Source organism: Crotalus tigris, unplaced genomic scaffold (assembly GCF_016545835.1).
Source record: "Crotalus tigris isolate CLP2741 ecotype Arizona unplaced genomic scaffold, ASM1654583v1 scf7180000024196.274895, whole genome shotgun sequence".
In the NCBI taxonomy this organism is placed as follows: domain Eukaryota; kingdom Metazoa; phylum Chordata; class Lepidosauria; order Squamata; family Viperidae; genus Crotalus; species Crotalus tigris.
The window spans coordinates 138,948-165,252 of NW_024100424.1; the positions used below are offsets into that span (position 1 = coordinate 138,948).

At 37.6% G+C, this 26,305-nt stretch overlaps 1 protein-coding gene across 3 annotated transcripts in view; it reads right to left on the reverse strand.

Moving 5' to 3' along the window:
• HDAC4 (histone deacetylase 4) overlaps window positions 1-26,305 on the reverse strand; it is a 223,581-nt gene that overhangs the window by 98,572 nt on the left and 98,704 nt on the right. For all 3 annotated transcript variants that reach the window (XM_039323459.1, XM_039323460.1, XM_039323458.1), the window contains 4 exons: window positions 19,995-20,246; window positions 17,983-18,169; window positions 10,301-10,434; window positions 6,855-6,975 (listed from right to left, as the gene is read on the reverse strand). In XM_039323459.1, coding sequence (XP_039179393.1) covers window positions 6,855-6,975; window positions 10,301-10,434; window positions 17,983-18,169; window positions 19,995-20,246 — 694 coding nt within the window. The remainder of the gene's footprint in view (window positions 1-6,854; window positions 6,976-10,300; window positions 10,435-17,982; window positions 18,170-19,994; window positions 20,247-26,305) is intronic.

A 26,305-nucleotide genomic window follows, 5' to 3' on the forward strand; every position in this document is an offset into this window, starting at 1 on the left:
ACAACTGTATTGCAGTACTGAGGGGCTATCACAGAGAAGAAGGGATTGACTTATTCTCCAAAGCATGATATAGCAGGATAAGAAGTAATAGAATAGAATAGAACTGGAAGGACCTTGGATGTCTTCTAGTCCAGTCCCCTGCTCACCTATACCATTTCAGACTAGTGACTGTCTAGCCTCTTCTTTAAAATCTCCAGTGATGGAGCACCCACGATTTCTGAAGACAAGCTATTTCACTGGTTAATTGTTCTCATTGTTAGGAACTTTCTCCTTAATTCCAGGTTGCTTCTCTCTTTCTTCAGTTTCCAACCATTGTTTCTTGTCCTGCCCTCTGGTGCTTTGAAGAATACTTTAAGGCCCTCTTTTTTGTGGCAGCCCCTCAGATACTGGAATACTGCTATCATGTCACCCCTATTTCTTCTTTTCTTTAGACTAGCCAAACCAAGTTCTGCAGCCATTCTTCATGTTTAGCCTCCAGGCCTTTGATCAATTTAGTTGCTCTTCTCTGAACTTTTTCCAAGGTCTCAACATCTTTTTTGTAGTATGGTGACCAAAATTGACTGCAGTATTCCAGGTGTGGTCTTACTAGGGTTTTATAAAACAGTACTAATACCTCGTGTGATCTTGATTCTATGCCTGTTTATACAACCTAGGATTGTATTAGCATTTTTGGGTGCTGCTGCACACTGCTGACTCATACTCAAGTGATCATCCATTAGGATTCCAAGGTCCCTCTCACAGGTACTGTTTTTGAGCCAGGTCTCACCTAATATATACTTATACCTTTGATTTTTCCTGCCTAAATGTAAAACTTTGCTTTTCTCCACATTAAAATTCATTTTGTTGGATAGGGCCCATTGTTCAAGTTTGTCAAGATCTTTTTGGATCCTGAGCTTGTTTTCTGGATGGAAGCTTGTTAAAGAGAGATCCAACCTAGAAATAATGAGAAATCTTCTGATAGTATTGTTGTTGTTAGTTGCAAAGTTGTGTCCGACCTATCGCGACCCCATGGACAACGTTCCTCCAGGCCTTCCTGTCCTCTACCATCTTCTGGAGTTCCTTTAAGCTCACGCCTACTGCTTCAGTGATTCCATCCAGCCACCTCATTCTCTGTCGGCCCCTTCTTCTATTGCATTAGGCTCTTCTCCAGTGAGGTGGCCAAAGTATTTGAGTTTTCTGATAGTAAGAACAATTAATCAGTGAAACCATTTGCCTCATAGAGTTGTGGATGCTCTATTGCTAGAGTTTTCAAAAATAGACTGGACAACCATTTGACTGGGATGATATAAAGCGCCTGCTCTGAGAAATTGGTTGGACTAGAAGTCTTTTCCAGCCCTATGATTCTATGATCTAACAAGCAATCTTTCTGAGCCGCCTTTTTTTTGCAGCACAGTGCTTCCTCAAAAGATGGTACTGCACGTTAACAAGCTAAAGAAGGAGAGAAGCAACCTAGAACTAAGGAGAAACTTCCTGACAGTTAGAACAATTAACCAATGGAACAACCTGCCTCCAGAAGCGGTGAATGCTCCGACACTGGAAGTTTTTAAGAAGAGACTGGAGTTGGTGAATGCTCCAACACTGGAAGTTTTTAAGAAGAGATCTGTCCGAAATAGTGTAGGGTTTCATACCTGAGCAGGGGATTGGACTCGATGACCTCCAAGGTCCCTTCCAACTTTTATTATTATTATTGATCATCGCACAGTCAGCCAGATGTTCAGACTGGATTTGGCATTTTGTCTACCTATCGAGTCCTTATCCAGGACCTGGGATAGGCAGAAGTAGATGTTTGATGGTATTACAGGTATCGTCGCAGGATGGAAGCAGTTCCTAATAAGGCCGCCTTTTGCAATTGACTAATAGCGAATTTGTCAATGCCAATGGTGTTCAAGTGGTGCTCCAGTTGTTTTGGGATTGCACCAAGGAGCCTATGACTATTGGTACTACCCTTGCTTGCTTTTGCCACAGTCTTTCTATTTCTATTTGTAGGTCTTTGTATTTTGTTATCTTCTCCAGTTCTTTCTCTTCTATTCTGCTATCTACAGGCACTGCCACGTCCACTATCCAGACTTTTTTGTCTTTCTTATCGACAATTGTTAAGTCTGGGGTGTTATGTTGCAGGTGCTTGTCTGTTTGAATTCTGAAGTTCCAGAGCACTTTAATTTTATTATTTTCTATGACTTTCTCTATTTTATGATCCCACCAGTTTTTGCTTACAGGCAAATGGAATTTTTTGCAGATCTTCCAATGCACCATTGTTGCTACTTTGTCATGCCGCTGCTTGTAGTCAGTCTGTTCAATCTTCTTGCAACAGCTTACCAAGTGGTCCACTGTTTCTTCAGCTTCTTTGCATAGGCGGCACTTACTGTCTGTTGCTGTCTTCTCAATTTTGACTTTGTATGCATTTGTCCTTAAGGCTTGGTCTTGTTTCACACCTTAAGTTTTTGTTTGCCTCCTAAACACCTCGGGGCTGGAGCCTAGTGTATTGGGCAAATAGCTGGCACTAGTGAATTCCTTTCAATTTATGTATTTCCCATTATGTGCCTACTTACTCTCTTGTAATACCGTCCTCTCCAAAGAATATAAATAAAAACATTAATTCTCTTTCTGCTAATTATCCCAGAACCAGAGTGAATCAGTGGGAAATAGGGGCAAAGGGCTATAACATTTGCCCTTTACCAACTTCCTCATAGAGTTCTGGAAACCTACCCCACGGTTTGGATTTGCCCAGCTGTATGGGGTCATATACTTCTGATGCTGTTAAGCAAAGGAAAGCTGAAGTAAAATAATAAGCACGGTTGTGTGTTAATGTTATTTTCCACAGCAACCATGCGACTTAGTGACTGAGTTGCTGGTTCCAATTATAGTCACTAAATGAAGGTTATCTGATATGTAGATGTTGCCCTACTGTTGTGAGAACTAGATTTGTAAAAAATGTTGAACAGTATGAATCTGACCAACGCTATTATTATAGTCTGAGTTAGAAAGACTTAATTGGTTATTTTAGATATACATTTTGCCAGGGCTTTATAAAGTGCCATTGCATGCAGTTATCTGATTATGTTAATTTTATTTGACTGCTTTTCCTCTTATTGCTTATTTTTCTGTTTGTTTTTGTATTTTAGCAGTATTAATTAAAACTCTTGAAAGAAATATAATAGCAAGTTGGATCACTTTATTCATATTTGGTGGCAATGTTATAAAATTCAATAACTTTGTACAATGATCCATATAAGAATAAAGCAATTTTTTAAAGTTTAATTTCTATTTCATCCTGCAGTTTTTAAATTAAATTTTCCCAATCTATAATGTTTTTAAATATGCTGAATTTGCTTTGTATATGTTAACCGCCCATGGGGTTGTTCAATTACTTCCTTGGAAGAATGGCTGTCCAAATTGTTGGAGTATGTTTCAATGTACAAAATAACTTTGTATCTTATCTGACACAGAATTCAATTCTATTTGGAAACCATTCTTGGTGTCAGGATAATAATTTAATAGCCAAACAGCTTATGTAATGATGTAATGCAATGTAAGGTGGATGATGCAATAATAGGAATGACTCAGCAGGTGTCTGTATCCCTTTAAAAGCTTGAGTATAAAAGGGAAGGCTTTGCTGGAGTCTTTCTCTCTCGTTCGTTTGACTGCTGTAATTGCTGTGTATTGGAGTTCGCTGTTTCACCACGTGTATGTATATTGTTTCTAGTGTATATTTGTAGATAGTGTATATAAACCACCATTTAATACAAACCACTGTTTACTGTATTTATTCCTGGATTACCTCAACACAATAAGACTGTGCACTCTGACTCTTGGACTATAACTTAACACAGGGATTTTACACTTCATCCAAAATTTCTATGTACAGAATCTACAGAAACTATAGTCTGTGTACAGAATTAACTTCATGGGATACTCCAATTACAATAGATTTCCAATACAGATTCAAATTATTATAGCTTATAATCAGTTATTTAAATTGTATTGACCATGGTTTCTAATATGTACTCTTATTAAAGTTTAAGCTTTAAAACTTAATTCTTAATTGACTGTTTCCAATGGTATATTGGAAACTATATGAATATGTCTATATTTTAGAACTTGTTTACTTATTTGTGTTTTACTGTTTTATTTCTCTTTGTTTCTAGTCTTTCTCTAGAATGTACAATTAAAAAGGGGAAAGAAAAAAGGAATTGGGAATCTTTATCACAAGACCATTATATCAGTGGCCCCCAACCTTTTGAGTACCAGGGACTGATTCCGTGAAGAAAGCTTTTTCCATGGACTGAAGGGGGCATGGTTTTGTATGCTGCCTGCATCCCAGAGGTGGGGCTTCGCTTGTTTATGAGGCCTGGTTGCTGGCATGCCATAGACTGGTGCTGGTCCATGGACTGGGTGTTGGGGACCCCTGCATTACATGCTTTCCTCCTCCTATTTAGTATCTATATGAAACTATTGGGTCAGTTATCTGTCAGTTCAGTATGGTTGTTTTAGCCCAGGCTGCCATGGGCTAAAAATGTCTCTTTTAACTGGTTTTAACTGTTTATTTGATATTGTAAGTCACCCAGCTATAATAAAGTTAATAAATAAATAATTAAAACGAATTTGTAGGATATCAATTTCCTAAAAACATGCAAGATATTTTTTGTGCCCATCAAAATGCTCTGATTTACAGGAATATATAATCTTAAGGGTTCCTAGTTTTAACTGACTATAATATCCAGAAAATCATCCATGTTGCATCTTCAGAATACAAATCATGAAGAAATAATTTATGTAAAATCATGTCTCAATCTGATCCAAAATGGACTATCAAAAAGCTAAGTTTGTATGACGATAAAAATTCCTGAAGGAAAAGTCCTCAAGAGTACTTTGGTAGACCCTTACAGAAAAAGAGTAACATACTTATTAATATATGCTTCCATGATCTATAAAATCTCTGAGATAACAAATGTACCAAAAGTCATTTGATGTGACATATGACTCTGGTTTTAACAGGCTGAGGGGGAATTACTGCATGAATCCTAAACATGAATAATTAACATAAATTTCATGCTTTTAAAGAACATAATATTAAGAGCACTGTGCTATTATTAATATTTGGTCAATATTTGCACTCTTTTAAAATATTTTTTAATCCAATCTTTTTTATTTTTATAAATAACTTAAGGCAGCGAACATACCTCATACTCCTTCCTCCTCCTATTTTTCCTACAATCCTTTGAAGTGAGTTGGGCTGAGAGAGAGTGATTGGCCCGAAGTCGCCCAGCTGGTTTTTATGCCTAAGGCAGGACTAGAACTCAGTTTCTTGGTTTCTAGCTTGGATCTACCTTTGCTGTTAAAAACATTCCCAGTTTTAACAACAAATCTACATTTATTTCAGAAAAAAATGTAATTTTTCTAAATTAATCCAATTTTACATTAGAGAATAATTCATATCACATGTATATAAGAACAAGGCTGTTATATTGATTATTGCCAAATACAGTGGATAAACAAAGTAGGGAAAGACTGCAGTTTCTTGAATACTAAAAAAATAATAGGAAAGAATAGGGTCCCTCTGGGTTATATGACTGAGGGGAAGAAATGAGGGGAACTTGGACTGGAGCAACTGGCAGCATTCCAAATTGTTGCTAAATTGTCTTCCCCACAGAGTTGCTCTGGGGGATGTTTTCTGAACTATTTTCTTCATAGCTCCTAGTCTTATCTAACTCACTTCAAATTTGATCTCTCTTTTGTCAGCTTATCTTCCCAAATGAAGTTTAGTTATACTCTGTTCAGCTGCCAGAGTTGTGGTGATGATAGACAAAGTCTCAATTCCCTTTACATAATCTCTTTCCAACTTCCATTGAATTGCAAAAAATAAAAAATATATAAAGACATTATCAAGTCAATGTTTTTTTCCAGATGACTGCATCCATATTGGTTCTATGGCAGTGTTACTACATGAATATGCTTATTAAAAACTGTGTGTCAGAATCCAATTATATTTCATCTTTAATTATCAAATATAGAAACTCCCAATTCTGCCTTCTCTGGATTCTGCCATAAGAGGGAGAGAAGGGGGAGAACAAAGGGGCTTTATGGCCCTCACTTCCTTCAGTACACTTCAAAGAGCTGAATGCTGAATGTGTGTTTATTGTAACCTCAAAGCATTAGCACCAGAGGACCTTATCATAACAAAGAAGGGTATTTGCCTTTCATGTAGTTATCTGAAGTCTCCATCCAGACGGAAGAAAGAAGAAAGGGGGTGGAATTGTGATACTTGAAACTATCACTGGAAGGGGGGTTGATTGGGTGGGACTACTGGGGAACCCCTTAAAACCTTGAATGGGAGAGCTTGAACCCCAAGTCCTGTCTAGCATGCCTGCAACCATTTCTTCTTAATAAAGGATTCCTGTTGGAAGAATTATTCCAAGAGTTCTGTCTTCTTAAGATGCAAAGTGGGGTGGGTCCTTACACTGTGTAACTTTTAAACAAATTTCTTTGCAACGTTAATTTAAATTGGTACAAACTGAAATTTAATAGCTAAAATACATAGATATTTTAAATTATGGGTTCCTTCTGAAAAAGTTGACTGATCTGGACAGAAAAATATACCTGCATATCTGTGTGTACAATTTTCAATTCAATGTAGTATAACATTAGAATACTATGTATAAGTAAAATGTCTCCAAGAGGAAAAATAAATTGCAAAAGTATGCCTTTATGGGAAAGTTTGTCAAGTAGAAGGTACCAAAGCATACAACAATTTGGTTTAAGAACTGGATTCCTAGATTAAGTGAACTTTGTATCTATAGATTCCTAAATCAAAATGAACAACTGGAAAGCAGGTAACATTACATTTTTTGTTGTACCTAACAATTTCCTGCTGTCCAATTTCTGTCTGTTCAGAGGGTTGGTACCATAAATCAGTGTGTGTGCTTCTGAATGCACAGTCTGCAATTCTTCTAGAGTTGCTTTTCTTCCACGGATACACTACAGGAGAAAAGGAAGCAAGTGAAATTCCATTTTGCTTGATGAAAAAGCAGTATCCCAAATAGAAAAATATAAATAAATGTGTACACAAATGCCACTGTTCAAAGAGATTACATCAGAAATGCACTGACTTCACAAGGCTTCTCTATTTTAAGTCTGAAATGTTGAATAATTGTAGGCAAAATAAGAGACAGAAAACTATTCTTACCACAAATTTCTGTTCTAGGATCCTCATGGAGGGAGATGGACATTGTTTGACTTAGAGATGGTACTTCTTCTGGTACTTATAAAGCAGGACCACCTCTGTCAGGAGAAGGAAATGCCCATATTGCCCACATCAGAATGATACAGAACAAATGGCTATTAACCTTCATGCCCTTCTAACCCCTTCTAGAGGTTTCTTGAAGAGAAATTATAGAAAATTTACATTTTTTCTCAAAGTTTCCAAAAAAACCCACTATGGACATAATAGAGAAATTAAGGGTGGCAGAACGAGATCAGGAACTTTAATCCCAGAATCTCTAAAGAATATTCTGCTGTAAGAAGAAAAATGCATGGTCAATTTTATAATATTTTCTGAATGCATAAATGGAAGACACCTTACAGGTGTCTAGAATAAAAAAAATCCCCTTTAAAGCAGCCAAGATTTTCACTAGCTATAAGTGAATGAATGAAAGCTGTTTCCTATCATCTAATATACCAACAAAAAACAATATTTAATACAAATGTAGATGAGAGAGCAAGGATATGTATCCCACCTGTAATGTTTACATACAGCTCCTCTATTCACACAAAAATTGGCAGAAATGCATATGCCAATTACATTATCTGAAATAAGCTGCACCAAGGGTACAGGGGGGAAGGGAGATGGTGGTATTGCACAGTACTTTATTGCAACTAAGAGAATAGGAAGCTTCTTAGCCTTTATAAAATACTATTTTATATGATTATCATATAAAATATATAAATCAGAAATTTACCAGTGTAACGTTAGGTTTGAATGGGTGCACCTTGTTTCAAAATGACAGACATATAAGAGAGGAGTGAAATAGCACTGCCATTAGGATTAAGTTTACCTGAATAGTCCAGTGGTACTATTTTTGGTGCATTGTTAAACTTCTTGATTTTTAACAAAAATGTTCAGTAAAAACAGTCAAAGACAAACCATGAATGTTAGATGGGTCAATTTTAATCAACTAAGATTGATTAAATAAAATCAATAAGGAAGATCCCAGTAGGAAGAAAACCTTAAAAATGTAGTAGCCAGCTGGAACTTTTTGAAAGGGGAATTGAAATCATAGTGCAGTCACAAACAATGCTAGAAAGAAACATAAGGGACCCAATGTCATTGAATAAGGAAGCTTGATAAGGAGCTGAAATAAAGAAATTTATTTATTGGAAGGAAGGGGCAATTTGACCAACAATCTGGTCCCAAGTTATTTATGAATTATATGTTACAAACCTCGCTTGGCAACTCACTGATAGCCAGTGCATTTATGGGTAGCCAGATGCCTCACAGCAATCTATTAGTTATATTCTATAAGCAGATACATCTTCCAGAACAAATGTTAAAAATAGTTCCACTTTACAGTAATCTAAATGTGAAGTCACCATGGCATGAAATATTACAGAGAGGCTGTCATTCTGTAGGAACCAGTGTAGTTATTATACCAGCTAAAGTTGATAACAGAAACTCCTAGCCATCATGTGACCCTACAGCGGCAAAAACTACATGCAAATGTTAAATAGCATAGGGGACAAAATGGTATGCATCATAGCATAGCTGCCAGGTTGTCTACCATAGCCATCAAGGTTAAGACTTCTATCCTTGAAGTAGAATGGGAACCAATTTAACCAAGTGCTCCCAATCCCTACCTCACAGAGATGGTCTACAAAATACCATGATTAAAATTTATTGTGAAATCAAGCAATTTCAACAAAGCCATACACTCCTCTCTGTTCTGCAAGCATCCATCTATACAATAGCTGATTCTGTACCCAAATCAGTTTAAGCACAGATTGAAAGGGCTGATATAAATAGTGTCCTCCAAATACATATAAAGCATTTTTATCACCCTCTCAAGCACCCTGTCCTCAATAAACTACCCATTAACTGGACAATAGTTTACAAAGTCCTCTGGATCCAGGGAAGATCCCCCCCCCCCATAAGCCTCCCCTACCTGGTTCCAATAAGCCAAATTAGGGAGGGCTCAAGGGAGCATATCATAAGGTAGACAACCACAGGCATCTTGTCCATAATTTCAGGCCTCATAAACTGAAAATGATTTTAGCTAATTGAAACACATCACATACTGAGTAACTCAGCAAATATTACATCAAAAGAAGTCTTCAAACTGGCAAGAAACTAAGTTATCTAAAGCTTAAAGTGCATTGTAAATCTATCACAATATTTATTTGAGGCTCCAATACTGGGCTTTCTAGGATAGATTTAAAAAACCCTCCATCCCTCCTCGGGACAACTACTTGAGGTTGTAATTGAACCTTAAAATAAATGTTGTCATTTTCAGTGCCATGCTACAGATTCAGTGACATAGACCAAACTATGTCCATAGTTGTGACAAATTGTATACCCCTTGTGCCTCTAACTGTTTTAAGATCCCCAGAGAAACAAGGAGGAGCTTTAATTCTCAGTACCGGGCAATCTGTCAAGAATAATCATGACAATTTATTTCCTCATTGTCAACAAATTCATTGGCTGTGACTTCTGGAAAACTGAATTTTCAAAAGGCAGAAATTCAATAATTGAATTATTGAGATATAAGACCAATTCAGCCATGCAACTAATAATGGAGATAGGTATGGGTTTTCTTTTCATTGCCTGCATTCCTATGAAGGGTGAGAGGAATAATAATCTGGATTCCTATATGCATGAGTAGGAGTTGGCAACCTGTGGCCTGATATCCAGTCCCCAAAAAAATACATTCACCCTAGTCCAAGCAAGACAGAGTACTCGTTGCCTTCTCAGGCAGTCATTTTGTCAATGGCTTAATCAGCCATCTCAGTGTGGGAAGAGCAATAAGTCTTCCAGAAAAATGGCAATATAGTTTCTGTGCCCTATGTTGAAGAAGGTTGCCAACCCCTAGCCTAAATGATTTCTTTCAATTCTAAGATTTGAATCACAGAATAATAGATTTAAAAATATACCTAGAATAGCAGAAAACACATTTTCTATTTTCTTTGATAATTTACATGAAAAACAACTATGATCAGCAGTGATGTAGTTCAGAAATTTCTGCTGCAACATCTGCTGCAACATTCTGCTGCCAAACCCACTGTCCCTCCATTCTATTAGTTCATCTATTACCTCACACTTGCTACGAAGACCTGTTTCCTGAAGCCGTGACCAAATGCTCTGGATTCTCCCTGCATGTTCTGGATGACTGTTTGTGTTTCCACAAATGCACTGGTGTTTCAGCATCAAGGTGTCATACACAAGACCTGCATCAAAGGATATGAATTACTTCAGGCTACAATCTTACTTCTACTGACAAGATGAACAAATTCCCCAATGACCTTATGTCTCTATAAAGTTGCATAAGGATATGTTATTTATACATTGTATATGCATATAGAAAAGTATAATTTGAAATAGCAAATTTCAAAATAAAAATGTAGACAGAGGTTTACTAAGTGGAGACAAACTTTTTAGATTCCAATTTATTTTATTTCCATCACTTCCAGAACTTCTCTGATATTTAAATAAGAAAGTAGCAATAGCAATAGCACTTATATACCATTTCATAGTGCTTTACAACCCTCTTTAAGCAGTTTACGGAGTCAGCATATTGCCCCCAACAATCAGGGTTGTCATTTTATCAATCTCGAAAGGATGGAATGATGATCCAACCTCGAACCAGACAGAATCGAACTGCTGGCAGTCAGCAGAATTAGCTGCAATACTGCATTCGAACCATTGCATCACCACAGCAATTACGATGTTAACAAAAAATAGGGCACAACCACTATTATTATTATTGTTGAAGATATACAGAATATTGTTTTAAGAGAATATTTTGGGCTGGCTGAGATATAATTATTAAATCATGATTTAGCATGATGAAAATTGCCACTTATTTTCCACCTTCTTTTTCTTGCCAGGAGCAGAAAAATATACCTCTATAGTGCTGCATTTTCTCTGAAGGAGTAGGTACATCATTTGGGATATTTATTTATTTATCAAACTTAGAAACTGCCCATCTCCCCCACACAATGTCTCTGGGCTGTGCACAAATATAAGAACATGACAGCTATATATAAATATTAGGAGGTATGTGTTGGATTGCTGTGCCCATTTGTCTGAGGTGGAAAGTAGGTAGATCCATTTTTATTTGGAGATCTATTCTGATGGCATATGAAACAAGCATTTCTAAAACAACAAAAGCTGTTTTCTTTAGCTCTTATATTATGCAAACATTTTACATTTCTTAAATTTAGAAATTTAAGTTTTCTAAATTTGAAGAGTGAAACATTAATTTTCAAGGTCTATTTCACAGGTCTATTGTATTCTAGAATTTGCTTACTGTTACTTTTACTTTAAAAAAAAGAACAGAGTTAAAAACTAGAAAAGTCTCTTAGATTTTTATACAGTAATATACAAGGCAAGCTACTACAATTATGTGAAAAAGAAAGTATACCCTCTTTGAGTTCTATGGTTTTATGTATCAGGACATACTAAAAAATAATCTGGTCCTTAGCAGATCTTAAAAGCAGGTAAATACAACATATCATTTATTTTACAAAATATGTTGCATATTTTAAATATAAAATATAAATGATATGTTACACCATATCATTTATTTTACAAAAAGAAATCCAAAATGAAGAATCAATCTGTTACAAACTAAGTAGACTTTTACTGTTTTCATAGGCATAAAGAGGCTAAATAGTAACTAGATGCAGTTAATCAAGTGCCCTTGACCAATTGATCATTAGCAAGTGTGACTTAAAAAAAACAAAGTTTTAAGAATTTACTGGTCTCCAGTACTGACTGTATCTTAACACAACGCCAAAGAGGAAAGCAATGATCTTAGAGAAGCAATTGTTGCTGCCGATAACCTGGGAAGAGTTATAAGGATTAATATTAAAAAAAATGTAAAGAGGAACGCATAATTAAAGCAGAACATCAATAAATAGCCTGAGTCTGCAAAGATGAAGTCAGGAAAGCTAAGGCTCAGAGTGTAGTAAGATTTGCAAATGACAAAAATAGTAAAAAAAGGTTTCTTTCAACCCTGTAAAAAACAAGAAAAAAGTAAAAAAATAATGATCCACTAATAGGAGAATATGATGGGCAGCAGGGAGAAAACAGAGCTGCTTAATTCTTTGTATCTGTCTTCACACAAAAAGAAAAAAATAGCTGAACCTAGCAAAAAAAGAAACATAAAAGAGAACACTTGTCCACCTTAGACAAGTTCAAATCATCAGGATCAGCTGGATTACTTCTCAAGTCCTGAAGTTGCTGGCAGACCTGATGTTGGAACCACTAAATCATATCTTTCAAAGATCCTGGAACACCGGGGAACTACCAGAGAACTGAAAAAGAGCTGACATGGTTCCCATCTTCAAAAAAGAGGGAAAAGTGGATCCAGGAAAATACAGACCAATCAGCCAACATGGATTTGTCCAAAAAAAGATCATGTCAAACAAATCTTATTTCAATCTTTGACAAAGTGACTAAATTAGTGGACCAGCAAAAAGCAGTGGACATAGGATACTTGGATTTCAGTAAAGCATTAAAGTAGACCACAACATACTTCTTAGTAAGATAAAATATGTGGGGTAGACAATACCATCACGAGATAGATTTGTAACTAGCTGACAAACCACTTCCAACGCGTAGTCCTTAATGGTACTACATCTACATGGAGGAAAGTAAGTAGTGGGATACCCCAAGGTTCTGTCTTAGGTCCAGTACCCTTCAATATCTTCATAAACAATTTAAATGAGGGAATAGACAAGGGAACTCATCAAATTTTCAGACGACACCAAGCTGGCAAGAAGAGCGAACACCCCAGAAGATAGGCTCAAGCTCCAGAAGGATCTTGACAGATTTAACACTAGGCCCTATCTAACAAAATAAAAATCAATGGTGAGAAAAGTAAGGTTTTACACTTAGGTAAGAAAAACCAAATGTACAGGTATAGAACCTGGCTCTATAGCAGCAACTGCGAGAAGGATCTAGGAGTCCTAGTAGACAACCACTTAAATATGAGCCAGCAGTTTGGTCGCTACTCTGGAAATAGTGCAGAAAAGAGCAACAAAGATGATTAGGAACTTGGAGGCTAAAACATATGAAATGCTATGGTGGGACCTCAAGAGAGTTGTAGATAAACAAATTAATCAATGTTGTAAAGAAGAGTGGGGCAAAATTCCTTCACAACAATGTGAGAAGCATACAGTAATACAGAAAATGATTACTTCAAGTTATTGCTGCTAAAGATGGTTCTGCAAGCTACTGAATCATAAAGTATACTTAGTTTTTCACACATGGCTTTTCCATTTTGGCTCTCTTTTTATGAAATAAATGCTGATAGTGTAATATGTCATGTGTTGATGTTCATCTAAGGCAGTGGTTCTCAACCTCCTAATGCCGCGATCCTTTAATACAGTTCCTCATGTTGTGGTGACCCCCAACCCCCCATCCAGCTGGCCAGGGGGTATCAAAAACTTGACCAAAAAAAGAAGAAGGAAAAAATGGGAAAGTATAGGTAGTCCTCGACTTACAACAATTCGCTTAGTGACTGTTTGAAGTTACAACAGCACTGAAAAAGCGAAATATGATCATTTTTCACACTTATGATTGTTGCAATATCCCCAGGGTCATGTGATTTACATTCGGATGCTTGACAACTGATTCATACTTATGACGTTCAAAGTGTCTCAGGGTCAAGTGATCAATGGCCAGGGGGCGTGGCCAGCTGATCACTCAGGTTGTAGTGTGTCTGTAGGGGGGAATCTGTGGGTCTCTGGGATGGGACTGGGGTGGGTGCCTGCCTTCCTTCCCTCCCTTCTCTCCCCTTGTCCCTTCCTTCCTTCTTTTCTTCCTTTCTTTCACCTCCCTCTTAGTCTCTTCCTCCTTCCCTCCCTCTCTCCCCTTGTCCCTTCATTCTTTCCTTCCTTTCCTTCACCTCCCTCTTAGTCTCTTTTTCCTTCCCTTCCTCTCCCCTTGTCATTTCCTTCCTTTCCTTCACCTCCCTCTTAGTCTCTTTTTCCTTCCCTTCCTCTCCCCTTGTCATTTCCTTCCTTTCCTTCACCTCCCTCTTAGTCTCTTTTTCCTTCCCTTCCTCTCCCCTTGTCATTTCCTTCCTTTCCTTCACCTCCCTCTTAGTCTCTTCCTCCTTCCCTCCCTCTCTCCCATTGTCCCTTCCTTCCTTCCTTCCTTCCTTCCTTCCTTCCTTCCTTCCTTTCCTTCACCTCCTTCTTAGTCTCTTCCTCCTTCCCTCCCTCTCCCATTATCCCTTCCTTCCTTCTTTCCTTCCTTTCCTTCCCCTCTCTTAGTCTCTTCCTCCTTCCCTCCTTCCCTCCCTCTCCCTCTCTCCCCTTGTCCCTTCCTCCCTCCCTTCCCTCTTTGTCTCTCCCTTCCATTGTTCCTTCCTTCCTTCCCTCTCTCATTGTCCCTTACTTCCCTCCCTCTTCGTCCCTTCCTTCCTCCCCCCCTCCATGCCCAGGAAGGGACAAGGGGAGGGATAGGCTGCCAGCATGGCTGGGGGCTTTGCTGCTGGTGGCCATGGCGACATGCCAAACCTGCCTGTGCACAGGCGGAGGAGAGCTCCGCCCAGTTCACTTGCTCAGCTTCACTGGAAGACATGCCGTCTGTTAAGTTAGCAGAAGCTCCGAGATCAGCGCCGGGCTACAGCTGATTCGCGCTTCTGCTAAATTAGCAAGCGGCATGTTTTCTAGCAAAGCTCAAGCAAGTTTGCTGGGCAGGAGCCAAGGAGAGCTGCTACAGCTGACCTGCTTCTTGGCTGCTCTGCAAAAGCGCGGATCAGCTGTAGAGGTTTGCCCTGATCCTGGACAAAAAGGAGGGAAGGAAGGATGGAAGGGACAAGGAGCAAGAGGGAGGGAAGGAGAGACAAAGAGGGTGGCGAAAGAATGGAAGGAAGGAAGGAAGGAAGGAAGGAAGGAAGGAAGGAAGGAAGGAAGGAAGGGACAATGGGAGAAGGAGGGAAGGAGGAAGAGACCAAGAGGGAGGGAAGGAAAGGAAGTTCCAGCCAACAGAGGCTTGGCAGCCTGTCTGCCGAGGAACAGAAGAGCACAAAGCCAAGGAGAAGAAGGTGGCAGTTTCCTCCCAAAGGGGGCTCATTTTCTCCACCTCTTCCCTGGGTTTGTGGGGAATTTCTCATCACCAATGCTGACAGGTGCTCCTTCGAGCCCGCCGCGAGCTTTCTTGCTCCTTTGCTTCCCCCCCGCTTTCGTGAGGATTGTGGCGCCCTTGGGAAGCCGATTGTGCTTTGAAGCTTAGGAGAGGAGGAGGAGTCCCTTCCTCCTTCCCTCCCTCTCTCCCTGTCAAGCCCTAGTGGGCTTGACATGAACGGGCGGAAGAGTCGAGGATGGGCAAGGTGGCAAAGGAGACCGGTGGCCGTCACCAGACCTCCCAGCTGACAAGCGCAAGTTCGGGGGTCACCAGCTGACAGGCGCAGGAGTTGGATGCTGCGGCGGCCTCCCCTTCGCTGACCTGCGTGCACAAGAAGAAGTCAATCCGGTTGCTGCACAATGAGTCTCTGGGGAGGACGGGGCCTTGCTCTGCGCCTGCGCTCTTCATGCGCCCCCTGCAGGGCACATTTGGTAGAGTTAGTGCAGACTGGCGCCAAGCAGCATATTTTCCACAAACAAGTGAGCAGAGGGGGGGAAGGGAGAGAAGGCGGTTGACAAGCCCTGCCTAAGACCATCAGAAATATGTGTTTTCCAATGGTCTTAGGCAACCCTGTGAGAGGCTCGTGCGACCCCCAAAAGGGTCACAACCCACAGGTTGAGAACCGTTGATCTAAGGTTTATTTGCATACTTTTAAGAACTGCTAAGAACAGATGATTTTTACTATGTCCTGATAGAATTATAGAATTCAAAGAGGGTGTATTTTCTTTTTCACATGACTGTAGTTTATCAAGACTTTATTCCTATTCAAGCCCAGCGCATTGTTAGCTAACAATTTCAAGAGAAATGAACTTTTGCCATCTGGATATTGGTAAAACTGCTGATGTTCCAGTTATTTGTTGAGATAAGAATATTAATTATGGAATAAATGTTTTAATTAGTTAGTTTGTTAGAATTTATTTTGGATTCACAGCTCCAGACCAGCTTTGACTAAGATGCCAACTACATATTCTTTGGACCAGGAGGCCTTGATGACAATAACTCATCACTGTTAGACACTGCAATACACTATGTGGGGCTGCCTTTGAAAATGACACCGAAGTTGCAGCTCACCCAGAACATATTGGCCTTTCTGCTAACTGGTGGTAAAAAGACTTAGCATTGGTTACTGATTTTCCAGGTCCAATTCAAAATTTTGGTGATGAATTTTAAGATCTTATAGAATTGTAAACTTCAGCAAATTTCATTCAACTTTCCATTATTTGTTCTTCTTGGGAAGCAATGCTGAAGGTGTGCATATATATTTTACTATATTCTTAGAATATGCAATAGGCAGTATACAAATGTTTATAAAAGCAAACATAATAGCAGGATAGATGAGATTTATAACAATATTCTGGATTTTGCAAGTAATACAAATATTCACATAAATTAAACTTTTTCACTAAAGATAATCCTTGACTTTTGATCACAATCGTGACCAGATTTCTGTCATAAGTTGTTACAGTCATAAATTGAATTATCATGTTACAGGACCCAATTTTACAACCATTTTTACTGCAGTCGTAAGTCGACTTACAGGGTTGTAAGGGGAATCTAGCTTAACTGATGGTAGCCTTTGCTGTTGTTTGGCAGAAACATTGCAAATTATGATCATATGACAATGTGACACTGCAACTGTTCATAAATGTGGGCTGACCGCCAAGTGCCCAAATTGCAATCATGTGACCACTTAAATGGGGTGATAGTAGTAAGGCCTAACTGACTTTTTTTGGAGCCATTGTTTTGAAGTATTGTTTAGCAAACATTTGTTAAGTCAAGGACAACTTGTAATTGCTGAAAATGATTTCGAAAACCAAAATACTGGCTGGGAAGCCAGGCTTATATACTCTAAACATGATTCCTAGACAGAGAGAACCAGTTTGGTCTAGGGGTTAAGACTGAATTCTAATTCCACTTGATTGCTGGCTGGGTGACTTTGGATCTTTCTCACCCCATGACATCAGGCTCAGGTGATGGTTACCTCCACCAATGGATCAACACTCATTTGATCCCAAAAAAGTAGATCCTGCACTTGCAGGAAAACGCTCAGAAGAAGAAACAAAAGTGATTCCTATACAGTTTTCAAAAGTTACAGTAGCTTTAACTCATGAAGTAAAAGACAATTATTTGAATGTATTTTTGAACACACGTTTTTAATGCTAGACCCCTTCACTTTATAATCTAGGCCAAAATATTTCTGCATTTTCCTTATATTATCATTTCCCCAAAGGACTCGATAATCCCAGATATACAGACTTAGAGGATTTCGTTTCTGTTGCCCTCCCCCTTTCTTTTCCAACAGATCCTTGCCAGGCACCTCACATTCTGTCAAAACTACTTATGACAATTTGGTCTCAAGAAAACCTATTCTGTTCCTACAAGTACTAACTGAAACAAAATTAAGACATCTCACTATTAATCAAAGGACATTTTGCCAAGAACATCCAGTCACCACACAACTCAAACGTAAAGCAAGGCAACCCCACTTCTGGACCAATGCATTTATGATGTTTTGCCAGAATTCTTAGCAAAGCATCTGCTGCATTTGTGATCTTCCTCATCCAGGGAACTCCAGCAAAATTATGTAAGAGAGCTGGGCTGCCATTATTCCAACAGATATTTTCCCCAGATATTACCTGTTGTGAACTGTGGCTTACACGATGTCTCTTGTGTAGATAATGGAAAATTGGCAGAAGCAGGTAAAGACTGAGCTCGAGAAAGTGGCCGATGTCCACTAAAGGATACAGGAATGCCAGCAGCTTCCATGGATGCTTGGTAGTTTCTGAGCTGATGAATGCGCTGCTGCTCCAGTAAAAGAGTTTGCTATAAGGGAGCATAAAATGTGTCATTGTTTGAAGACTTGTTTTACAAATCTCTTATTTTTTGTTTGTGAACAACTACTTCATAATAGTCTACTAGCCATTTGCTTTATTAGCCAATATGTTGATCATGATGATGTTACTTAGTTTAAATAATAAAATGTCTGCAAGAAAACAAGCAATCTCAGAGAGCACCAACGACCTCTCAAATAAAATTTTCATAGTAAAAGTTGATTGTTTGTCTGAAATTGGAGAGTTAAAAGATAATTCATCCTCAACTTTTCTAAAAGCAAATTGGGTATGTCATTGAATTCTAAACTACGAAATATCCAACTGAAGAAATATCCAGCTGACTCAAGAATCACCTTTAAATGATGGACCATAACTGGAATAAATTAGCAATATTTTAACCATCTTTAGGGTAACAATGAAAGCAAAAGAAAGGAGAAAAAGGCAAAAAGGGTTAAAGACAAAAAAAGAGTTCTAGATATATAATTAGGTACAGAAAATGAAGAAAACATTGTAAAAATTAATATGAATCCAACACTGTATATTGAGTTGAAGAAAATACAGGCAGTCCTCGACTTACAACCCAACTGAGCCCAAACATTCCAGTACTTAACAAGACAGTTAAGTGAGTTTGCTCCATTTTATGATCTATCCCGTCACAGTGCCACAGTTGTTAAGTGGATCACTGCAGTTGTTAAGTTAGTAACATGGCTATTAATGAATCTGGCTTCCCCATTAATTTTGCTTATCAGAAAGTTGCAAAGGGTGACCACATGACCCATCACAAATAAATGCCAGCTGCCAAGTGTGTGAATTTTGATCACATGAATACAGGGATGCTGCAATAGTCATTAAGTGTGAAAATGGTCACTAAATGAATGGTTGTAAATTGAGGTCTGCCTGCACTGTAGAAAGAATATTGTCCAGTTTGGTTGACCACCAACTACATTTTTTCTTGTGACACAAGTTTGTCACTGAAGAGATTCAAAGTAATTAAGTAGTGCTAAATGTAATTATGTACAAAGTTCTTTATATCATGACAATTTTTTTCTCAACTTAAACAGAATTATTAACAATTCACACACATATTTTATTTTTCCTTAAAATTTGCTCAATCTTAATCTCTTCAAAAAAAATCCATGTTAACTTTTTCAAAGGATGAATAGTATAGCAAAGTACAAGGTCACTCTGCCTTAATATACATTAAGAATGGTTTTGAATATAATGCATATTATGAAAAAGAAGAACAATCTTGCAATTTATATTATTGCATTTTTCAATGAAAACTGAATCGTTATACTTCTCTGTACAGGGACAACTATCATGTATCCTTTTTGAAAGTAAAGACAAACTTCTACTTCAGACATGAAGAAGACAATGAAGAATAAAAAATGAAACACTTGAATGGTAGACAAATGTGATTAACATTCTCACATTTATAATAGAAGCAGCAAACTAAATACATCTCTTCTGAACTGAAATTATCAAGAGTTGGCATAACTTTACATTAGTCCTATCAGTTCTAAGGATTCTGTATTCTTGAATCCTAATTCTTGGCATTAAAATTTTATGTAGTTATGTTCTATAATTAACCCATTTGATACTCAGGAATTTGAAACTTCTGTTCTATAGGTTTTTAAATAAAAGCAAATAGGTTGGGTTTGCACAGAATACAATGTCAGAATAAAAAAGTCACATTCTGATATACTGTGTTGTGTCAACCCAGCTGTTCTTTCTATATAGAATGACTGAATAATAAATATACAAGCCTCTGGAAACTATACACTAACTAATAAATGCTGTTATTTAATGTATTCTACCTGTCTGAAGAGCAGTTCTTGCTCTGCTTGCCTTTGTCCTGGTTCCAATTCTTGTTGTTCTCCATCTTCATCACTTTCAGCAGGTTCTTGCTTCACGTGGACCATTTGGGTCAATCCTTCAATTTCCTTTTGTTTTGCTGTGCTGTCAATGTATTGGTCTTCCAAAAATGTCTGATGTTCTCTTAATTCTTCTTCAGTCTCTTCTGGATGGCTTTCATGCTGACGGGAAGCTTCATTTGATTTTGGCAACATCTGAGTGAAACTCAAGAGAGTCAGAACATAGCTCCATTGAAAAGACTATGAAAAACTATGAATGAATATAACATTTTAAATTTTATGGTTTGCTTGATTTAATTTTGGAAGTTTAAAATTTCTAAGCCATATACAAGACAGGTTATTTTTAAAGACAAAGCACAGCTAATTATATTAATTTTGTATTAGATTAACAATGAGGCTGTATTTATGAAATAAAGCCAAATTAATAAATGCTTAGTAAAAGTAAATACTAAATATAAAAAAATACTTGTTTAGTCATTATAATCTAAAATATTTTTCACTTTTGACCATAACAAAAACTTAATGATCATTGTAAGTCTCAAAATAATTTTCAGTAACCTTCAGAACAAAACTCAAACCAAACCTATCTAAATATTTTCTTAGATTTTGGCCGTATCAATGTTTGTTATTTATTCACTTACTTAAAATATGCTACTTAAAAATTGTAAAAATCTCAAAGCAGGTGGGATAGTCTCAAAGTTTGGGGAGAGAGTAATGAATAAATATCTTAAGCAAAGGTTCTCAAACTTTTAAGAATTTATGACATCCTAAAATGCCCCTTTCCCTCTAACCTAAGCATCAGGTCAGACAGAAAGAACTTTGCATAGAAGACTCATAATCTCCTGGTATGATTACTACTTTGAAAGATAAACATAGTATGGTCAAACAAACAAACCTATTGGGTGTTCATGAAGTGCTATGGAATCTCAAGTTGCTTTATATTCAGGATATATCCAACTGCTAAGCCTGCTTGGAATATTTCTAGTGACCTTGCATCCCTTGCTTAGAACCTTATGGAGAGTCATAGCTCACAGTTTGAGAAACATTATTTTAATTAATGATAAAGTTAAGTTTTAAAGCCAATTTAGTCTAGGGGCTGAGACATCAAGCTAGAAACCAGGAGACTTGTGAGTTCTAATCCTGCCTTAAACAAGAAAGCTGGCTGGGTGACTTTAGATAGATCATATTCTTTCAGCCCAATGCACCGCACAGGGTTGTTTGCTGTATACAAAATAGGAGGAAGGAATATTAGGTATGTTTGTCACCTTGAGTTACCGTATATTCCGGCGTATAAGGCGACTGGGCGTATAAGACGACCCCCAACTTTTGAGAAGATTTTCAGAGTTTAGAAAGTCGTCTTATATGCCAGAAAATACAGTACAATATTGAATTTCTGTTTATAGATGAGCACAATAGGAGCTCCATTCCTTTGCTGCTAGAAAGCTTTGTCCTGTTAGTGCTTATTTCTGTAAAAATAGTAGGGCTGGCCACTAGGGGGCAGATTGGTTTTAAATTCAGAAAACAGCTACCCATATATTCCTGCATATAAGGCGACCCCCGACTTTTGAGAAGATTTTCAGGGTTTAGAAAGTCATCTTATACACCGGAAAATACGGTATTTATAAAAATAAGGGAAGACCCTTCTGGATTATGATTTGGTGGAACATTTAAAAGGTTTTTAAAAGGAAGATTAAGTTTACTCCCCAACTGTTTCTTTTGGGAATTTTTGTGGACTTTAATGTTAAAGAAACTATTTTAATGTTGAATTTAATAACAGCAGCAAGATTACTGGTGGGTCAATATTGGAAGAAGGATACTCTGCCTTCTTTAGAAGAATGGGTATTTAAGGTTTCTAATTTAGCAGAAATGGCTAAAATTTCTGCTTATTTAAAGGACCATTCACAAGAGAGATATTTTAATGTATGGAGAAGATGGATAGAATATGTTCAGAAGAAATATGGAACTACAAAGTTTCACTTATTCTATGAGTAATGATTTTGTTTATAAACTTATGATATTAAAGTTTGAAGAGAGTTAAGGGTTTTTATGATTTTGTTCATTGTATAATTAGTAAACTTAAATAGATTATGTTTAATATGTTTGCATAATCCTGTATTTTGCTCTGGGAAGTTGGGGGAGAGGGGGGTGGGGGGAGGGGGGTGGATGGCTTGAAGTTTAAGTAGTTCAGATAAAGTAGAAATAGTCTTATTGTATATAATATTAATGTTTTAATTTTGAGAGAGGAACTGCTCGGGCATTTCTCCTGGACCGCATCAAGAGGGAGGAGAAGAAGGTGAGAAGTAAGTAGGAAGGTTGAGGTGAAGGAGGAGAGGGGGTGAGTGAAGAAAAAGAGGGAAAGAAGTAAGTTGGTTTGAGGTGGGATAATGGACATCCTTGTCTTGTCTTGTCCCTTTTTGAATATTAAAATTCTCAGTCAATCCCCCATTTACAACAATTTGTGCAGATTGCTGCTGATATATAGCTTTAAGTGCATGTAAAAAATTATCCCCAAAATTCATTTTCTCTACCAAAGAAAATAAAAATTGCCAGTCCAATTGATCAAAAGCTTTTTCAGCGTCCAAAAAGATAAAAGCCACAGGAATCTGATTATTCTTATCCAAGTACTCAATTAAGTTAATAATTTGTCTAACATTATGTTTCATATATCTCCCTGTTATAAATCCTGCTTGATCACTATGAATCAAGTCTTTCATAACCTGCATTAATCTATTTGCCAAAATTTTTGTAAAGATCTTATAATCAACATTCAATAATGAAATTGGCCTATAATTCTTAGGCTCTGTAAGATCCTGATCTTCCTTCGGAATCAGTGATATAAAAGCTCTTTTCCAAGAAGGAGGAACTTGCATACCCAACAAAATACTATTAAAAGTTCCTTTAGTGGCTCTATCATTTCTTCAGATAAAATCTTATAATACCTAGAAGTCAGTCCATCTGTTCCAGGAGACTTTCCAACCTTTAACTGCTTAATAGCTAAGCCAATTTCCTCCACAGTAATTAAACTATTCATCCCATTTTGTTGTTCCTCTGAAAGTCTAGGAAAATGTACTGATTGTAAATATTTATCTATATCCAAACCCCTTATATTATCACTTGAGTATAATTTTGTGTAAAAGTCCAAAAAACTTTTTTTAATCAAATCTTGCTGAAAAACCTCAGTACCTTTATATTTTACTTTCTCTATAATTCTAGATTTCTGTTTCTTTCGTAACTGATAAGCCAACCACCTCCCAGGCTTATTCGCATTGCAAAAAGTATTATGTCTCATATACGACAGATTGGTAGCCACCTGATCTGCCATCAACATGTTAAATTGTTCCTTAAGCATCTTTATAGATACCTTTAAATTATTATCAGTAGGGTTAAGAACCAACTCTTGTTCTTTTGATTTGATCTCTTCTTCTATTTCTCTACGTCTTTGTGACCCTTTTTCCCTAAAAACTTTATTCAATTGAATCAAAATTCCCCTCATATATGCTTTACTAGCGTCCCACACCATAGACATCGATGTTCCCTTATTCATATTTATAGTAAAAAAGTCCTTTAAATGTTCTTTACACTTTTGTACGAACTCCTCCCGATTAAATAAGTTCTCATTCAATCTCCAGGATCTTCTATTCCCGTCTTCCGAATATAACTCCATCCACACCGGACTATGATCTGACAATGTTCTAGGAAAAATTTTCACCTTCCTCACTCTAGGGAGGAAGTCACTAGTAATAAAAAAAAAATCAATCCTTGAAAATGACTGGTGTCTATCAGAATAAAAGGTAAAGTCTCTATCACTTGTATTCCTTTCTCGCCAAATATCAATAAGCTCCAATTCTTCCTTCAAATCAAAGAAAGTCATAGGTAATTTAGTTTGAATAAAAGTTTTAGAGGAACTTCTTTTGTCTATAGTTGGGTCTAAAACCCCATTCCAGTCACCCATCAAAATTACCGATTTATAATCCAACTGAGATATCTTGCCATGCAGCAACTTATAAAATTGTTTCTGTTGTTGATTGGGAGCATATAGTCCAACAATAAGAACCTTTCGGCCTTGTAATAATAATTCCACAAAAAGATATCTTCCTTCAGAATCAGCCTCAATTAGTTTAGCTGAAAAAGTTTTCTTCACATAAATTACCACTCCCCCTTTTTTCCCAGGGGCTGGAGCAGTAAAATGTGTGCCCAGACGGGAATTCATCAAGAATTTAGAATCCTTTAAAGTTATATGAGTCTCCTGCAAACATATCAAATCATTATTATGTTGTTTCAAATAATGGTAAATCTTTCTTCGTTTCTGGGGCACGTTTAAGCCATTAACATTCCAGGTCAGGAACCTGACCATCTCCACCGGCCTGGAGCCTCTGGAGCATGGCCTGCAGATCTGCTGTCGAAGATCTTTTTGGTCTTGCCCCTCCCACAGGCTCTGTAACAACCAAACTTTCACCACTCTTCTGCAACTGCTCTTTTTCTTTACGTTTATGGGCAGCTCGTGTCATCCTTTGCTCTTTTATGTCAGAATTCGGTGCAGCTTGTTCCATAACCATCATTGATGAGGCTCCTGCCATAAGAGACTCTTCCGTCATCCTTATTTGTGGAGGTGGTGACAATCTTACTTTTAAGATAGACTGATAAAAATCTCTTGCTTTGGAAACAGTAGTTAATCTGTGACATATCCCTTCATAATTTACTATTATTCCTCTTGGAATCTCCCATCTGAACTGAATTTGACGATGTTTCAACTCATCAGATAAGAAAGTAAAATCTTTTCTGGCTCTTAAAATTTTTGGAGGTATCTCTTTTAAAATTATCACGTCTTGATCAACAATTTGAAACTTTTGTTTGTAAAAAGCCTGTATAATTTCATTACGGATAGATCTTCTAGAAAAATAAATAACCACATCTCTTGGTAGATTTCTCTGTCTAGCAACCCGTGAATTAACTCTAAAAAATTTTTCTATCTCATTCTCAATTATTTCAGGCCGCCAACCAATATTAGGAGCAATATCTTTCACAATAAGCATCTTTAAGTCTTCCTGAGGGTTCTCCCTCAGGCCTCTGATACGCAATGCGTGTTCCATCTCCCTATATTGTGAAATGATTTGTTCATCCTGTGTAATTTCTATCTTGTTCTCTACCTCCTGCATTCTAAATTCCATCCTTGATGCATTTTCAGTAATCTTTTCCATCTGGTCATCAATCCTTTCTATGTGCAGGGCTAGGCCCTGAAAGGCCAGAAGGATATGGTCTCTTACTTGTTTGTTCTTTTTCTCCAATAATTCTTCTGTATTAGCCCTCTCTGCAATTATAAGATCTTTTACCTCCTCCTTAATATCCAAGGCATGCTGTTTTAAAGCATCTTGTAAATCATTAAGAGAAATTGCAGGAGGAGGAGGAGAAGGTGGAGGTGATTTTGGTTTCTGAGATGCAGGCTGAGGCATTGGAGAAGAAATAGGAACCTTAGGGGCGGGAGGCAGACGTTTTGAAGCCATTTTCTTAAGTTCCAGAAGAAAGATTCTTATTGAAAAAAAAAAAAAGGGCACAGTTCTTTTAAGTGTTCTTAAAAAAAGAGAAACAAAAATAAAAAAAGAGGAAAGAATAAAAGCCAAATTTTTACTTCTGTATTTAAAGAGTTAATCTGTATCCAAGTTTTACTCTGTAATGCAAATCAGGCAAGAAAGACGATCGCCATTTTAGTTTTCACTTTCCCTTTCTTCTAAAGGGAAAGTGAACAAAAGAAAAGGAAGAGGAAACTTGCTGAAGTTAAAGGCACCATCAAACTTAAGCACAGTCTCTCCTGGTCTGCTCCGTCTGCTTTCAAATACTCACAAGCAGCTGGAAAAAAAAGCAGATGTGGAAGCGGCAACTTGCTTCATCCCAAAAACTTCGGAATGAAGTCTCCCTGGAACGCGGAGTTGCTCAGGCTCCGAGGGAGCTCTACCCTCCGATCCCAAAATAACAGGAATCCAGGGGAGCTCTTACCTCTACCTGAGAGCTCTCCTCCTCCCTTTTTCCCAGGGAGGAGATTCAAGCCGCGGGACAGCTGATTGTCAAAGTCCCGCGGCTTTTACACGCACCAGGAACGGGCGGCTTTGTAAAACTCCGCCATTCGTCGTCGCTGGAACCACCGAAGTCAGCGCTCATAATTATTCTTATACAATTTTCCATTAGATGTTGTAATATAAACTCCTAAATACTTAACCTTATTAACTATTTCATAACCGGTTGTTTCAGCTATAAAATCT